Source organism: Panthera onca, chromosome D3, assembly GCF_046562875.1.
Source record: "Panthera onca isolate mPanOnc1 chromosome D3, mPanOnc1 haplotype 2, whole genome shotgun sequence".
Taxonomy (NCBI): domain Eukaryota; kingdom Metazoa; phylum Chordata; class Mammalia; order Carnivora; family Felidae; genus Panthera; species Panthera onca.
The window spans coordinates 30,494,265-30,513,294 of record NC_138350.1 but is presented as its reverse complement, the minus strand read 5'-3'; the positions used below and the strand labels follow the sequence as shown (position 1 = coordinate 30,513,294).

General features: G+C 43.5%; 1 protein-coding gene across 26 annotated transcripts in view; it reads left to right on the top strand.

Moving 5' to 3' along the window:
* LDLRAD4 (low density lipoprotein receptor class A domain containing 4) overlaps nt 1-19,030 on the top strand; it is a 443,967-nt gene that overhangs the window by 413,915 nt on the left and 11,022 nt on the right. For all 26 annotated transcript variants that reach the window (XM_060613153.3, XM_060613148.3, XM_060613165.3 and 23 more), the window contains one exon: nt 839-993. In XM_060613153.3, coding sequence (XP_060469136.1) covers nt 839-993 — 155 coding nt within the window. The remainder of the gene's footprint in view (nt 1-838; nt 994-19,030) is intronic.

Genomic DNA, 19,030 nt, shown 5'->3' with positions numbered 1-19,030 from the left:
GTTAGAAAAGCCTTTGTAATGGCAGTGTCAGGAACCTGGTTTCCGACTGCTCATAAAATATGGTGTCTGCAGGATTAGAGACAGTGGAGATGTGTTTTCTAAATTACCTCCAAAGGCAAAGTAAAGGAGGCAAAGGAGTAAAGGAGGTTGGAGCTTTTTATCAATATATTATCCCTTCAGTATAATGTGTAGATTCTGTGTGGATGTGCTTTGGGAAATGTGACTCAACCATAAAGATGGGGTTAACTTTCCTGGAGAGATTACACTGGGAGGAGCAGCTTCAGTTTTGTGAGACTTTCTTACCTCCCCTGGGTGGCAGGGCCATCTGGCAGGACCAGCAATCAGATGTTGGAGAGGTGACTGCACTCCTGGACCCGCCTGCCCAGGGCAAAGGGGCAGCGTGCAGCGGCCAGCTGGTGGTCTGCACACTGGGCTAGATATTCGAGTTCCATGTGTGAATGGGGTCAGTTACAACATAGCCCCTCTAGAGGTCTTGTAGAGCCAACAGAATACGTTTTCCTAAGGCCCTACTCATTATAAAATTTGCAAAGACAAGGTTTGTCTGAGCACCATGCTTGGGCTGAACACCAGAGGCCTACTGGAAGGTGCCTCATGCCTGGGTCTCTCTTTCTTCAAATGTTATTCAACTGTTTGTGCTTGTGTGTGTGTGTGTGTGTCTGACAATGGTCTTGGGCAGCAGGCCTGGGGAAAAATAGTTTGTCTCTGGGAGGACCCGGTGCTTGCAAGAAGCGCTTGGTGACTGGTGGGTGTGTTGTTTAGAGAACTGGGTGACTGCACAGGGGATATGTCGCTAATATGCCTTCCCTTTCCATCGCAGCGGAGCTGGAGTTTGCCCAGATCATCATCATCGTCGTGGTGGTCACGGTGATGGTTGTGGTCATTGTCTGCCTACTGAATCACTACAAAGTCTCCACACGGTCCTTCATCAACCGCCCACATCCAAGCAGGAGGCAGGAGGACGGGTCACAACCGGTAAGTGTGGCCTGAGCCTCTCGGTGCTGCCTAGGCCTCTGTTTCGGGCTCCAAATAGGCTGGGTGCCAGTAAGAGCCCCAAAGCGGGACAGCCTCTTGAACCCACCTGCTATGGTCCAAAGCATTGAAAACTCTATGGAAGGTTCTGATACTTCAAGAAAAGCATGTGCGTCATGAGAATTCTGCTCAGTGAGTCCTCACAAACTAAAGACACCTGTGTAACCACTAAGAAAAGAGATAGGACCAGCCCCCAGGAACACACTCTGGCCGTACTCCTAGGCCTGCTCCCCACAAGGTCACAACTACCTGCACAGCTGTCTGCACAGATTAGTTTTACCTGCTTCTAAACAATATGTTTAACAATAGAATCATACAGTAGGTGTTCTTTTGTGTTTGGCTTCTTTCACTAAATCACCCATGCTGTTACATGGAGACCTGTTTTGAAAACTGGCCCTGGAGGTGTCCAGTGATCCTTAATGCATTTGTGCAGCACTACCTGCATCTGTAAGACGTCACTTGTCTGAGATCAGCAGCATGGCCGGTGTGGGCAAGCTAGAAGTGGCAGGACAGCAGGGGCTCAGGGCCTCCTCAAGTGGATCAGGCTGGGCCGGGCTATGTAAGGGACTCACAGAACAGCCCACAGTAAGGCTCTACAGGTTGTTCTTTTTACAGTTTCTGGCTACTTCTTGCCCTGAGTCACTCCTCTGGAAAATAAAATACATATTCAGTTAAACCGATCTGTGATCTGCGCTTAGGAGGCAAAAGGCCACTGGCACTTTTTATTCTGAGCTGCTTTTACAATCTGTGATTTTCGTGGTCTCCAGTGAAAGGCTTGGGAATGTGAGTTTAGACAATTACAAGTTCTTGGTTTTCTGGTGGGCAAAAATGATACTGGATACTCAGCCCCTCAGGGCATGTGTCAGGACCAGGGAGGTCTGGTAACTGGCCTAGGGAGGCCATCATGGGTTCTGGCAGGTATAGGAGAGTGGCTACTGGGCTCAGGGCCCCTGGACCCCTCAGGAGGGCAGGGTCACAGTTCATCAGGGCTGCAGAGTTGCTCAGTGACCCATCTGCTCTGCTGTCCTCATGGGAGGAACTGAGGTTTGCTGGGCATTCTGTGTCTGTGGCAGGCAGAGAGAGAGGGAAGGGATGGGACTGCTGTGCACCACCCGTCAGACTCACAGAGATGAGACAGGATGCCATGGGGCTATGGGGAGCAGTCCTGAGAAAGAACCCCTTTCTCTCTCTTGCTTTCCCTTGTCCTCTGCTGTCCCCTTCCTTTGTCTCTCTGGGTCCCCCGTTGGGCCCACTAGCCTCCTCCGGCCCTATTAACATGGCTTTCCTCACAGCATGACAGTTTCCCTGTGGTCCCGGGCCCTTTGTCATCCCAGCAGTCTGGTAACTGAGGGGTCCAGACTCACTGAACGCTGGTGTCCTGATGCCTATAGATTCCCCACTGTTGTATAAGGACAGTTCAGTTACCTAAAGGAGAGAACTAACTCTTCTGAAGTTCTGAGCACAGAATATACACAACTCCCCTGAGTTTAAAGGGAGAGGACAGAGAGAAAATCATACTCACAGCAACAGTTTCAGAACTGCAAAAGGATGAGCCATCACTGCTTTGCCTAAGCCTTAATGCAAAGACTGGAAATGCTGACTCCAGCCTTGGGGGAAAGAGGAAAACTATCCGTATTCATTGTCATCAATAGATAGCTCTCAAGTTTCTATGAAGTACCTGCCATGAATTTACCCAAGTTCCCTGCCTTAGGCTTTCTATTCCAATGCCTGAGGTATTTGGAGTCACTGCACACAGGGAACTCAGAATGCTTTTCTTATGCCTATCCTGGGTCCCCACCCACCTCTGTCTTCCCCACATATTTGCTTTGGGGATCATCTTGCTTCTACCTGATTCACCTTGCTTGGTGAAGTGGCTCCTTCTTCCACTCCTCAGTACATATATGGCCATTCCTGCTGTCACTGCCCCCATCCATGTATCCTCAAATTGTCCATGGGTCTGCTCCTCAGACTGGGAGCTCCATGACCCAGTCAGGTGATGGGACAGGTACACACACAATTATACCCTTACCAGCAAAGAGGTTGCAGCAGGATGACAATTTTACAAAGGCAGAAAAGTGAAATTTTAAGTTTGTTTTAATCAGAACATGTCTTCTGTTTCATTTGGGAATGGCTTTGAGTGGGGCGCCTGGGTGGCTCAGTTGGGCATCCAACCCTTGATTTCGGCTCACATGATGATCGTCATGGTTCATGGGATCAAGCCTTGCATTGGGGTCTATGCTGGCAGCATGGAGCCTGCTTGGGATTCTTTCTGTCTCTCCTTCTCTCTGCCTCTCTTCCACACTCATGTGCGTGTGCACTCTCTCTTTCAAAATAAATAAACTTTTTTTTTTTTTTTAAAAAGGGAATGGGTTTGTGTCAAGTCCTCTTCCTGGGGCAGTGGCTTACCTGTGTCCACCCTGTTCCAGGACTTCTTGGGCAACAGTGCCTCCATTTCTTGACATTGAAAAGATAATTAAGTGATTTTTAGATGCCCCTTCAGGGCTATACAGCAAGTGAAGATAATCAGTATCTAGTGATTGTGTCTGCAGAGGTCTTTATCACGCTCTGTGCCTAATTTTGTTAATAACGTCTGAAAGTTTTACCCCTGAGAGCTGGACCCTAGTTCTGAAATGCAGGCTGCACACAGCTTAGGGTTCAATTTCTTGTTACTACTATACTATTTTTTCTTTTCTTTGAGTGGCCCAGCACCGACTGGCTGCTGTTGCTTCTCAAAGCTTGGATTTTCCTCAATAAAATGAGAATATGGATATTGCAAAACTTAGCAATGCACTGTGTTCACCATTTCAAAAAAAATTTTTTTAACGTTTATTTATTTTTGAGACAGAGAGAGACAGAGCATGAATGTGTTCACCATTTCAAACTCAAGATGTATTTTAACACAGTGACCAGAGACCATTCAGGCCCAGTCTGTAGCTCCATATCATGACTAGGACTATTGGCCTAATGTATAGTCCAAAGAGAGAGGAGAGAGAGTGAGAAAAAAAACCTTACTTTTCTTCTGAACACAAATACAAATGTAGACAGCACTGTGGGCCACTTACACTCTTTCTCTCTACCCAGGAATGTGCCCCCAACCAGGCTTCTTGCCTCCTACTTGTCTACCTCTCCTCCCTAATGCCTTTATAAGGCATAAGGAAGAAATGCTGCTTCCCTTAGTACAGTACTGGGAGAGCAGTTGATTAATATACACTCATGGTTCCCAATTGGAGTGATTATGCCCCCTAGGGGACATTTGACAACATTGAGAGCCATTTTTGGTTGTCATAATTAGGGGATGCTACAGGGATGCTCTAAACATCCTGGAATGCACAGGGTAGCCCCCGCAACAAGGAACTATCTGACCCTAAATGTCAGTAGTGCCGAAGTAGAGAACCTCTAATCTCACTAGTGTTGAATGCCATCCTTCCTAGAGGTGCTTTGCTGTTCAAAGAGGTTGCCTATTAACATAAGTGGATCTCTCATGGCTGGCTCTGAGGTTTCAACAGAGAGAAGAGTACACTTCCCAGAGGCTTGGCAGAAAGTGTTGGGGGTCCCTTGCATGATCAGAGGGTCCTGGTTGGAGACTCTGCCTTGGGAATAGTTTCCCCTACCCATTTCTACTTTCCTTTGTTCATTCAGTCATTCACTGGACATGAACCAGACATTGAGCAAAATAATGAAGGAACAATGTGAGGTTTCCTTGCCCCTGACCCTCCCTGCTACCATCAGCAGCATCCAGATGGCTAATTCTACTTGGCATTTTCTCAATCTTAATTGGGAGAGGCTAGGGATCTCCAGTGGCCATTTGTATATATCAAGTGGCTGTTGGCTATAGGAGGAGTCTGGGATGGGGCGTGAGGACTCAGCATGAGAAAGGAAGGCTCTGCTCTTACTGACAGAGCTCATCACTGACAGCCTCCTGGGTTCCCAGTGGCATTGTGCATATTTGTACTCCTTGGGGGAAAGGTGACTGGTGAAGATGGATGCCTTTGTGGTTACTGCTGTCTGTGTGGTTTCATGCCTGTCACTAGAACACCTGAGGGCTACTGAAACACCTTTCCCGATGTCAGCATCTAAATCCCACCTTCCCTGGAGCCTGAATGGTGGGGCTGCAGTACCCTCTAGTTGGCAGCTTGTGGCTGTGGAATGCCCCTTCCAGCCTCACCTGGGTGAGCATCTCATGGTCTGAGCCTGTCATTGCTGACATCCCCTCACTTCTGGGAGCCTTTTAGCCCCATTTGTTCTAAAACCATGTGAGGTCTCCATGAGCATGTTAGTAAAAGGTATATTTATTTATTTATTTATTTATTTTTAAATATTTATTTATTTTTGGGAGAGAGAGACAGAGAGAGAGAGCAAGCTTGTGCAGGCGAGAGCAGGGAGAGACAAAGAGAGAGGAGAGAGAGAATCCCAAGCAGGTTCTGCGACATCAGCACAGAGCCCTGCGACATCAGCACAGAGCCCAATGTGGGGCTTGATCTCACAAATTGCAAGATCATGACCTGAGCCGAAATCAAGAGTCAGATGCTTAACTGACTGAATCACCCAGGTGCCCAAAAGGTATATTTATTTTAAACTTGTGAGAAGGGCTGTGCATCTAATTTATCAACTTCTATGTGATTTGGTTTAACACTTTGTTAAGTTTATTTTTATATATTTCTTCCAGAAGACTTGCTAGTCAAGATTAAAAAATAAAGGACAACAGTTGGGTTTTGTTTTCAAGGAAGAGGTTGTACATGTAGATGTTCTGATTTGACTGAGGAAATTTCACTGCCAAGATGTGTGCTGCCCCTCTGCTCACTGATGATTTGCACTTCAACCAAAGGGAAAAGCAGAACTGAGGTTAATAAGATAGAATCTTAGCTGTGAATATTCCTAGTTCTCAGGGAGATTCTTCTGGAAAATGGTTGGTTGGAACAGTTGCCCCCTTGGGCCAAATGCCAGGCTCACCCTGATTCTGGGAGGTTTGCTTTGTAAAGTCAAAGACACTTTCATCCCTGACTCCACCACACACACCTTCTTCCTCATGCGACACCCCCTCTCAGGGTCTCCCCTGCCAGTTCCAAGTGTCTTTTGGAAGCACACACTTTCTGTACCAGGTCCCTCTGGCCAAGGAAGGAATGGATGGGAATCTGTATTGGCCCAGGCCAATCAGCCTTCATCACCATGGTGTCTCTGACACACCGTGCCAGGGGAGCCCAGGGACAGGACAATACTGGCCATGAATTTGTTGGTAACAGTCATTTCTGGATAAAATTGAAAAATAGCAACCTAGGCTTAAATCAAGAAAAGTTTATCTAATGGCAAAGAGCAGTGAATGGCTTTGTGACATAAATCTCTATGTATTCTTTCTGAGGTAGCCTCATCTTATTTTTTAGAGCCTGGGTTTATGTGATTTCAGAGCTTTGATACTGTCTAGATCTCTTTTCATTACTTTAGACTGCCAAGTAATAGGAAGACAATAAGGGGGCATAAATATTCCAGACACAGCCCTGAAAGGTATTTGCTTACATCACTGGAGCCTCTCTTACCAGAGCTGGGTGGGCGTGGGGGCATGAGCAGCCTTTTCTGACAGCCTGTAGCCCCACCCAGCAGGGCCACCTGAACCCACCTGGACAGCCCAGGGTGCAGTGGGAAGTGGGCGAGGTCAGAGTGGCCAGCCACTTACTGAGGAGCAGCAGAGGGACAGAACCTTTTTACTTACCTGTATGAACTGTATGAAATTGTAGCGCTTCAGCCATTGGACCTATAAAAGCAGCAATTTCAATTAAAAAATTCATGGAAGGAGTCATGTCAAGCATTTCTTCCTTAGGAACCGCTGCAGGGATTAAATCAGGAAAATACAGGTGCCTCAGCCTCCCTGTGGAGACAGAGCAGTGCCAAGCCAGCGCTCAGCACAGTCTGTGCTGCACCAGCTCCAGGGGGAGATGCAGGTGGGATGCTGGGAAGGAGGCCGCTTGTTTTGTCCCCTGGTGTTTGGAAGGAGGACATGACTGCAGTGACCAGTACAGAAGCTGGAGTTCTTCTGATCCAAAGTGTCCCAGTATAGGGGAAGTCCACACCCAGAGACTCTCCCTACAGCTGTTGCAGACTCGGCTTAAGATGTGGCCAGTGTGTATGGTTTGCCCCACAGGGTGTTTTGACAAAACTTGATTGACAGTAACTATTGGGAGATTTCACATAAAAACTGGAGTTTACATTTTCTCTTGAAAAGTCTGCATATCAGGCCTCTGTTCCTGCCTCTGGCACTCTCTAAGATGGGACCACGAAGCAGTTGCCAGGCTGAATGGGTTGGTGCTCACCTTTTGACTACGGTTCCATCTCTCTTGGGGGAACCCCCAGTTGTGGGTGCGGTGCCATTGCTACCTATTGCTTTGCACAGTGGTGGTTGTTTTTTAGAGAAAATATATCCTGCACTTATGTCTTTATCACAAGGGTGAAAACAAAGATAGACTAAGAGGCCCACTGGTTTCCAGAGAAATGGGAGGGAACTTCTTTGTGGAAGTAAAGATCATTCCTGAAAGATTAGACATTCAACCAAGTATGTCTGGGCCAGCAGAGTCCAGTGTCTCCTTTGCCAGATGGATGTGTTTTTTCTGGACCCTGCAGTTCAGTCCAGGCCCCAGAGCAAGGCAGTCTTCTCTGTGGCTGGTGTCTGTGGCCAAGAGAGTAGAGGTGACTGTGGGCTCCTCTTGTTGGCCTTGGGAGCAGGGTGGCTTGAGAATGGGCAGTTCTGGACACCCCTAGAAGCAGCTCAGGAATCCACTGCAGTGGCTCAGAAGTCACCATGCTTGAAAAGCCCACAGGCTGTGTCCTGGGCCCAATGAAGGGTGCAGGGAGTCAGGGGAGTCACCACACACACAGTTCATTCCCACAGTGACTAAAGAGCTAGACTGCTGTGTACCTGCCTTTTCTCATTTCTACTTAGGTTTAGAAAAGCATTTAGAAAAACATTTCTAAAATGATAGAAATGAACTATTTTCAGTAAGGTGTGAAAAAAAAAAGAACTAAAGGGCTTGATGAGGCAGTTATAATAGGCATGTCTCTGACACTCCAGACTACAGAAAAGAGAGCCCCTCTGGCTTTATTTAGCATCAGATTGAGATGAAAGATGGCAGGAGATAGTTTCTCTGTGGGTGAGGGAGATTCTTGCTGCACTGTGAGACCGGGGGTATTTGTTGTCAACTTTGTCCCATAACAATTCTCCATTATTTCATGAGCCACTGAAACTACATTTCCTGATGTCACAGGGACTGCAAGAGGTAGGTGAGCACCTACTGTAAACTCCAAGCACAGATTTCCTCTTGGCAGTCAAGCCGTTTTCTCCCTGAATAAGTGAGGATGCAGTCAAGCCACCAGACTGGCCATTTAAAAGGCTTTACCCTTTGGTGTATCTGATTGAAGCATTGGAAGATAGATAATTTTAACAGCTTCAGAGTGAGAATGTCTCCCTTCAAGTAAGAGAAACAGGAGGCCAAGTTGCTAGCAAAAATTGGATCAGGTTGCTGGGCCACAGCTGTTAATATAGCAGATTCTCATCTGAACAAAAGTAGAAAGACCTTTTCAGTGGCCAAGATTTGTCTTTGCAGCAATGCGAGTAGCACAGATTGTCCCTCCACTGTTGTTGCCAGTGCTCGGAACAGTTTTGGAATTACCCTCAGAGCTTGCAGGTCATTTTTGGAAATTTTTCAAAGGAAAAATATTTTTTAGTGTCTTGATGGCAAATCTTCCTTTTTCTTATTTGTTCACTGAGGATGGATTTGATTTTTGGTATCAGCCAAACTCCATTTGGAGTTAAGTCTTACAAATGATGAGACTGATCAGACTAACTGATACAATTTTGGTGCAAAACCAAGTGTGGCTCAATTAGTAAGACTGATGTTTTCTGAGCTACAAACTGATGCTGTAGAGAAAGGTCAGGAAGGACCCACAGAAAACGAATGGCTTCCTCTGGAGAGGATCTGGGATTGCAGGAGGTGGGCAAAGAGAGCCTGGTTTGTGTGTTAAAAGTTTTGTGGTTAGGGGCTCCTGGGTGGCTCAGTTGGTTAAGCTTCTGACTTTGGCTCAGGTCATGATTTCGTAATTTGTCAGTTCGAGCCCTGCTTCGGGCTCTGTGCTGATAGCTGGGAGCCTGCTTCTGTGTCTCCCTCTGTCTATGCCCCTCCCCCGTTCATGTTCTGTCTCTCTCTTTAAAAAAAATAAAATAAAATAAAAACTTTTATGGTAAGGATGTATTTGTGTATTACATTTGGAATTAAAAAAACATTCTCTGCTCACATAAACTGATGCTGAAGACAACTGCAATAATGTTCTGAGCATCTATAGACTATTAAGGTAACTGATTTGAGCTGGTTTGTGCTGTGACAAAAAGCATGCTAAAATCAGATTTTTAAGTAAAATTGATGAAAATTTTAAGAGACAAATTTTAGTCATGTTTTAGATAGACAATATAGCTTAATAATCTAATGATAAAGGTTATTTGTTTATACTTAGTCCTTAGAAATTGGTGCAAATTGTTCTGGGGAAAGAAGAGTTCTCTAAATCATTCTAATTCTGTGGCCTTTGTTGAGGATGCTCCCCGGAGCTGTCAAAAGACACCAAGGGAAGTAGCTGGGTTCTGGCTCTGTATCAATCCCCTACCAGCTCTATGACCTTGGGAAAAGCATTTGCCCTGTTTCTAGTCTTACTCTCACAAAAGAGGTGATTCAGCCGATGCTGAATAGCATGTAGTTCCACATTTCTCTGTTGCCCTGAGTTTTCTAATTCCCAGGCTGGTTTCTCTCCAGGTCTAATTGCTCATTCTCCCCCAGCACCAAGCCCAGGACAGGGACCTGTGTGGCTCCTTTTCTGCTTGCTCAGGACTATAGATCTCCCTGATCCATTGTATTGTTCTGGAAATATAAAGGATTCCCTTTTCTTCCCAACAGATCTTCCTGGATGAATTGTGTTTCTCTTAAGGGATGTGCCCTAGATTGAGCAGTTGGGAAGGACATTTTAAGTCTTGAAAATAAGTCTGATGGTGGATTCCCAAGGAGGAATAGTGGGGGAAGTCCTGGGGAAAATAGTTATTGATACCCAGAGGTATCACCTTTGCATCTAAGTTGTTACTGCCATCTAGAGTGGAAAGACAGTAATACTAAAGTATTTGGATGGTGGAGAGGCTGTGTGAGGAAAAGGAAGAAATGAGAGAAAATGTATTTTTCCAGATGGTAAAGGTGTTGCTGAATATCCAAAGATGAGTTTTACCTATGCTTTGAAGTTCTCACCCTGGGACAAGGAGAAAATATATTTCCAAATATTTGAGGGCATACAATACTTTTCATTCACTGAGCCCTTTGGTACAAGACAATATCCAGCAATGGCCTTGCTTTACCACAAACTGGCTGTCACCTCCAGTGAACAGTATAAATCTAAATCATATCTAAAATGAGGGATGACTGGCTTAGATCAGAGGCCTTCAGATGGTTTGTAACCCTGAAGAACAATAAGAAACACATTTTATATCATAATCCACGATACACAACTAAGGCAGAAATTTTGCAAAACAATACTTACAATGTACTCAGGCATTATCTATTCTGTTTCAGTTTTTTGGAATACTGGTTGTGACCCACTTAAATTGATTTTCCAGTTCTCTAAGAGGCTGCAACTCACGGTTTGAAAAACACTTTTTAAAAGGTATTTCCAGTTTCACAGAGAGCTTATTGTTTCCAGTCCCTAAATCTGATTCCTGTTGTCCTCTGTATGTGGTAAGGAAAGTTTAGCTGAAAGCATAAAACTAAGAAGGTTCATAAGGTCATAGGAGTGGCCTTACACATGGATGCAAGGCAGCAGGCTTTAGCTGCAGCTCACAGCAGAAGCCCCAGTAAGTCATGGTCACATCTGTCTCTTTTAATGCTATAAATGTTGTATCTTTTGGATGGAAAAAGATCCAAAAGATAAAGAAATGAAAAAGATTATAAAAGAGTACTATGAATAAGTTGAAATGGACAGATTCCTAGAAACATACCCTACTAAGATTGACTCATGAAGAAATAGAAAATCTGAATAGATCTGTAACTAGTAAGGAGGTTGAATCAATATTCAAAACCTCACAACAAAGAAAATAACCTGGAACAGATGCCTTCATTGTTAATTCTACCACACATTTAAAGAAGAATTAATCCAATCTTTCTCAAACTCTTCCAAAAAATTTGAATAGGAGAGAACGCTTTCTCACTGACTCTGTGAAGCCAGCATTTCCCTCAAGCCAAAGACCCAACAGTAAGAGAAAACCATAAACCTATATCCTTTATGAATATTGATACAAAAATCTTCAACAAAATACTAACAAACTGAATTCGGTAGAATACTAAAAGGATTATACACTATGACCAAATGGGGTTTATTTCTCTAATGCGAGGATGGTTCCACATATGAAAATCAATCAATCTACTGTTCATTAATAGAATGAAGGGGAAAAACTACATGATCATCCCATTGATGCAGAGAAAGTCTTTAAAAGTATTCAGGGGCGCCTGGGTGGCGCAGTCGGTTGAGCGTCCGACTTCAGCCAGGTCACGATCTCACGGTCCGTGAGTTCGAGCCCCGCGTCGGGCTCTGGGCTGATGGCTCAGAGCCTGGAGCCTGCTTCCGATTCTGTGTCTCCCTCTCTCTCTGTCCCTCCCCCGTTCATGCTCTGTCTCTCTCTGTCGCAAAAATAAATAAACGTTGAAAAAAAAAAAATTAAAAGTATTCAACACTTTTTCATGATTACAAACACTCAACAAACTAGAACGCAAGGAAACTATTTCAACATAATAAATGCCATTTTTTTGAAAAGCCCACAGCTAACATACTTAATGGTAAAGGAACAAAAACTTTTCCTCTAAGATCAGTAACAAGACAAAATGCATGCTCTCACCGTTTCTATTTCAATATTGTATTTATTGGAAGTTTTAGCCAGAGAAACTCAACAGAAGAAGAGATAAAAGACACTCCAGTTAGAAAGGAAAAATTAAAATTGTCTCTGTTCAGAGATATCATGATTTTATATATAGAAAAACATAAAGATTCCAACAAACAAAAACCTGCTAGAACTAATAAACAAATTGAGCAAAGTTGCAGGATACAAAAATCAATATGGAAAAATCAGTTGCTACTTGACACTAACAATGAACAATCTGGAAAGGAAATTAAGAAATCAATTCCATTAAAAGTAGCATCAAAAAGAATAACATACTTAGGAATAAACCTAACTAAGTAGGAGGTGAAAGATTTGTACACTGAAAACTATACAACGTTGCTGAAAGAATTTAGACACAAATGGAAGACATCTTGTGTTCATGGATTGGAAGACTTGATATTTTTTAAATGTCAGTACTACCCAAAGCAATCTACAGATTCAGTGCAGTTCCTATCAATAATGTTTTTTTGCAGAAAAAAAAAGTCCATCCTAAAATTCATATTCTATCTCAGGGGAGGTAGCTACACCACCCCCCCAACCATAGCCAAAATGATATTGAGAAAGAATAACAAAGTTGGAAGTCTCACACTTCTTGGTTTCAAAACTTATTACACAGCTAGAGTAAAAAAAAAAAAAAACAAAAACAAACAAAAAAAAAACCAATGTGGTACTGGCATAAAGACAGATTTATAGACCAATGGAATAGAATAGGGAGCCCAGAAATAAACTCTCCCATATATGGTCAAATGATTTTTGACAAGGGTGCCAAGACCATATTCAAGGAAAAAGGACAGTCTTTTAAAAAATGGTGTTGGAATGGGCACCTGAGTGGCTCAGTTGGTTGAGCGTCTGACTTCGGCTCAGGTGATCTTGCAGTCAGTGAGTTTGAGCCCCACATCGGGCTCTGTGCTGACAGCTCAGAGCCTGGAGCCTGCTTTGAATTCTGTGTCTCCCTCTCTCTCTGCCCCTCCCCCATTTGTGCTCTGTCTCTCTCTGTCTCTCAAAAATAAATAATTGTAAAAAAAAATTTTTTTTAATGGTGCTGGAAAAACTGGGTGTCCACATTCAAAATAATGACATTGAATACTTACCATCTTATACCATATACAAAAAATCATCTCAGAATGTTCCAAAAACCTAAATGTAAGAGCTAAAGCCATGAAACTCTTAAAGAAAACAAGAGAAGGGGTTCCTGGGTGGCTCAGTCGGTTAAGCATCCGACTTCAGCTCAGGTCATGATCTCACAGCTTGTGGGTTTGAGCACTGCGTTGGGCTTTATGCTGACAGCTCAGAGCCTGGAGCCTGCTTTGGATTGTGTCTCCCTTTCTCTCTCTGCCCCTCCCCTGTTCACTTGCTCTCTCTCTCTCTCTCTCTCTCTCTCTCAAAAATAACAAATAAACTGGGGCGCCCGGGTGGCTCAGTCGGTTAAGCGTCCGACTTCAGCTCAGGTCACGATCTCACGGTCCGTGAGTTCGAGCCCCGCGTCAGGCTCTGGGCTGATGGCTCAGAGCCTGGAGCCTGTTTCAGATTCTGTGTCTCCCTCTCTCTCTGCCCTTCCCCCGTTCATGCTCTGTCTCTCTCTGTCTCAAAAATAAATAAACGTTAAAAAAATTAAAAAAAAAACAACAAATAAACATTTAAAAAAAGTTTAAAAAAAAGAAAACAAGGGAAATTTTTCATAAAACTGGGCTTGGCAATGATTTCTTGGATATGACACCAAAAACACAGGCAACAACAAAAAAAATAGATAAATTAGAATTCAAAAATTCAGAAGTTGTTCATCAAAGGAAGTTGTTCACTGCCCAGAGAGGGAAAGGCAAGTCACAGAATGAGAAAAAATATTTGCAAATCATATAGTATCAAGAATATATAGGGGCACCTGGGTGGCTCAGTCAGTTGAGTGTCTGACTTCGGCTCAGGTCATGACCTCACAGTTTGTGAGTTCAAGCCCCGGATCAGGCCCTGTGCTGACAGCTCAAAGCCTGGAGCCTGCTTCCAATTCTGTGTCTGCCCCTCCTCTGCTCATGCTCTGAAAAATAAATAAACATTAAAAAAATTTAAAAAAAAAGAATATATAAAGAACTCCTACAATTCAACAACAAAATAATAGACAACCCAATTTAAAAATAGGCAAAGGACTTGAATAGACATTTCTTCAGCGAAGATATCCAACAAGCACACTGAGAAGAGCTCAATATCACTAATTGTGATGATAATTTTATGTGTCGACTTGACTGGGCTAAGCAATGCCAAAATAACTAATAGAACATTACGTTTGGATGTGTCTGTGAGAGTAATTCTGGAAGAGATGAACATTTGACTCAGTTGACTGAGAAAAGAAAATCTGTCCTCCCCAGTGTGAGCAGGCATCATCCAATGCCTGGTGGGCTTGAATAGAACAAAAAGGTGGAGGAAGGGTAATTTTTCTCTCTTATTGAGCTGGGGGTTACATCTTCTGCCCTTAGACATCAAAGCTCCTGGTTCTTGGGCCTTTGGACTCTAAAACTTAACACTTGTGGCCCCCTGGCTTCTCAGAGCACCAGACTCAGACCAAACTATACTACCAGCTTTCCTTGCTCTCCATCTTGCACATGGAAGATTGTGGGGCTTCTCTGTCTCTAAAACCACATAAACCAATTCCTATAATAAATATCCTCCTTTATGTGCATATATTTATAATGATGTTTCCTACTGGTTTTGTTTCTCTGGAAAGCCTCAAGTTAATACAATAATTATACACAAATCAAAACCAAAAGAAGGCACTACATCACACCCATTGGGAAGGCTGTTATCAAAAACAACCCAGAAAATAACAAGTGTTGGTGAAGATGTGAAGAAATCGGAATGCTGTACATTGCTGCTGAGAAAGTAAAATGGTACTGCTGCTAGTAAAACAGTATGGTGGTTCTTCAAAAAATTAACCTTAGAATTACCATGTGATCCAGCAATTCCACTTGTGGTTAAATACCCAAAATAATTAAAAGCAAAGATTCAAAGAGATATTTGTACACCCCTGTTTATAGCAGCATTATTGACAATAGTCAAAAGGTAGAAACAGCCAAAATATCCATCAGTGGATGAATGGAGAAACAAAATATGACACATATCAACAATGGAAATTAGTTAGGTTTAAAAAGGAATGAAATGTGGACACATGCTACTACATAGATGAACCTTAAAGATATTATGCTAAGTGAAAATATTGTATCTGTCCACAAAAGAACAAAAGCAGGATTCCAGTTATGTGAGGTACTGAGAATAGTCAACTTCATAGAGACAGAGAGTAGAATGGTGGTTGCCAGGGGGTCAGGGAGAAAGGAATGGGAAGCTGGTGTTTAATGAGGACAGCATTTCAGTTTGAGAAGATGAATAATTTCTGGAGCTGGATGGTTGTGATAGTTGCACAACAATGAGAATGTACTTCATGCCATAGAACTGCACACTTTTAAATTATGAAGGAAGTAAATTTTATGTTATATATAAAAGAAGACAAGTTGGTCTTGATTTCTGACTCACCACCCATCCCCTAAAATATATCAAATGGTCAGATTTAAAGGGAAAAAATACAGTCGTTGTGTTCCAGATCTGCAAATAACACATCTTGATCTTTTGCATCATAAAGACAATCTTTGGAAGATAGGTGATTATTTTTTATCTTTAACGCAGATGTTTTAGTGTCAAGCAGATTCAACTTAACAGGAAATTTTTCTGTCAGTATGGCTATTCATTCACCAGTGGGAAGGAGGAAAACACAAAGCAAACTTCTCAAGTATAAAGGAGTCTAAGGGGTGCCTGGGTGACTCAGTTGGTTGAGAGTCTGCCTCTTGATCTCAGCTCAGGTCTTGATCTCAGGGTCATGAGTTCAAGCCCTGCATTGAGCTCCATACTGAGCATGGAACCTACTTACAGAAAATAATAATAAAATAAAAGGGTCTGAAAATACATGTCTTCAAGCCTGCAAGATTTAGGGCTGTCCTATGTCCCTTTTCCATACAGTGTATATTCAGAAGCCCCCCCACTAATGACCAGCTAGTCACCCAGGGTGGTCCAGGGGGTTCAGGTTACTTTTTGTGGATCTAGGCTGAGGGGCACTGTCATGAGTGGAAGCCTCTCCCTTGGCATGTTTCTGCCATCCAAGCTCTGCCCACAGCCTTGCAGATGCAGAACAAAAATGTCACCCTACTCAGAGATGATCAAACATGAGTGAGTGCAACAAAGAGCAATGTACTCATTCACTCAGAGATGATCAAACATGAGTGAGTGCAACAAAGAGCAATGTACTCATTGAGCAATGCACTCAAAGATTCATTATAGCAAATAAAAGAAGATCCAAGAGAGAATAAGAGCTTATGACCAGCTCTCATTCTTTATGTGTACTGCCTCCCTGCCTTCACCTCATGACACCAGAAGGAGCAGTGTGCAGCAGAGGCAGCCTCTGCTGACGGCTGTACTCATGGTGGTTCCCTCAGAGGGCAGCAGATGCCAGCTGACCTAACGATTGAAGAGCACAGAGAGTCATCGTGCAGCTGTGGGCCTTTGTTCTGTGCAGCGCCTGGGGTTTTGCTGAAACCCAGTGGTGGGAAGTTGTGAGGAAGAACTTTCTGTGAGGGGTCTCATGGGTGATGCTGCTTTTAGGAATCAGCTTCTGACCTTATGAGAAGTGTTCTGAAGAAATGTGAGATAAATGCAATTTTGCCTAAGCCTGTCTCATGTGTCCAGCCTTTCCATTCCAAATGCCACCTTTGGTGACAGAGGGTAGCTACGCCTGTGGTGAGCAGAGCCTAATGTACAGAGATGTTGATGTACACGAGATGTACATACCCCTATGCTGTATACCTGAAACTAATGTGACATTGTGTGACAGCTATGCTCAAAAAATTATTTTTGAAAAATACAAAATGCCACCTTTGGAATAGTCTTGTTAATAAACAAATATGGAAATTTCAATGAACTCATTATTTTAAAAGAGATAACTGAAAATTATCCTCACTTCAGTTGTATATAACAGCAAGTAGCCAATACCTGTGATGTTAAGAGCTACCATTTACTGAAAACTTACATGCAAGGCATAGAACTAAAGAATTTACATATATTGTTATATTTGAGCCTCACAACAACCTCCTTTTACAAATTGGAGACACTAAATAAGCTTACCTGAAGTCACATATTGAAGAGGGGCAGGGCCAGGATTCTGGCCTAGGGCTTTCCCAGCTCAGAGTTCACTTGCCCTTACAGGTCCACATCTCTGTTGATAGCTATGTCATCCATCTGGGTAATATTAAGTTGTCATCAGATGATCGGTCATTACCTTTCTTGTTACAGTGCCTTTGTTCTAGGAAGATAACTAGATGTAACATACATGCAACACACCACACACACACACACACACACAGAGGGACCCAAGGCTCACTTCCTTCACCCCCAAGACTGGATGCCCTTCTTGTAAGCTTCCTGGAGCAAGTGTGACAGTCTCCCATGTGTTGTCCTGCTCAGTTTTAATGTGTGTTACAACTGGTACTGATAATAGATGCAACATGAGTGATTTGAGGGTAATATACCTTAAAAAAAATTAACTAGAATTGATTCAAAGTGATCCTTGAATATCACATTAGGTCACATTCCAGAATGCTTTCTTGAGTGGAACAAAGGGGTGAGAGTGACAGCTTAACCTCGGGTATTGTACAGACAAAACAGGTTGGGGAAACAATCCCCAACCTCCATACCATGGGGAAGTGTGGCATAGTGCCTGTTGAGTTATGCACATCATCTCATGTGTTGGGAACAAGACCCCTTGTCAGGAAGTATTTGGTAGATGTATGATGAAGTAATGAATAAATACTTCCCTTCCTTTTGGTGGGTATTCTAACAAGGAAACAGCTGTAATGGAAGGAATGTGTTTAAGCCTGTATAAAAATATTAGCAAAATTTTATTCCTATTGCTCAAATTTCTATGAACTATTTTAAGAATTATCTTATTTGACAGCTTATTCCAAGTATAGCACCATGTAAAGATACAAGCATTGGCCAAGAACATTAGAGCCTTCATTGTTGAGATAAACATTGGTTCCATAATGAAGATCCAGAAATACTGCCATTTGAGGAGATGCCAACTGTATGATGAGCCCCTTCTCCCTGAAAATGTCACCACTAGTGTTTTGGAGATGAAGAAACAGAGCAGTCTAGGCAAGAGGGCCCACATCTTTGAGTTCAATTGGCCATAGCTATCTGAAAAGATAGTACAGGGCCCTTGGAAGACACTGGTCTGGGATCAGATCATAGTCCAAGAACTTCACCTCACCCTCGGGGCAAGAATCAGCAAGGCCAACAGTGTGAGAGTTAGTGCTACTGAGGACAGTCTGGCAATGGCCAGCATGAGACAGCCCGGAGGGGAGTGGCCAGAGCAACTTATGGCATGAGGCCCGAGTGAGGCAAGTTGCTAACCATCAGGTCGGCTGAGATCCAGTGGGATCCAGTCTTTCTAGAATCCTGGACATCTTCTGGGTCTGGATTCTCCAGGTACCAGCACAGAACTGGAATGACAGCTTTCTGGGCTGTTGATCCTAACCATTTCTACCATAATAGCATCTTGTAGATCTCATAGTTTTAGTGATCTCCTGTATACCATGTGGGTCAAAGGCCTGAAAAATATGTGTCCCGTAAAAGTGAATAATCGTGGGGGCAGGGAATTGTTAGTGAATAGTTAAATAAGTCGTGTCATTATTAAAATATTAATGATGGCAACGAGGGGGGTGGACTGGGGGCCAGGGGCACGGTAAGTGCTGATAACCTCCTCAGCAGAGGAATGTGAGGTTTGGGGAGGAGCTTATGAACTCCACTTCAGACAGATCAGTGCTGGCATTCTGTGGGTATCCAGGAGACGCCCACAGTGGGGCTGGGGAGGGAGGGAGTGGCCCAGAGAGACTGCTAGAGGAGAGGGGCCCCAGACGGGGCTCTGAGGAACTCCCAACATTTTACCAAATGCAGAACTGGAGGCACCCCCAGGGATCAAGCAGTGTGGCCATAGAGGTCAGGTGC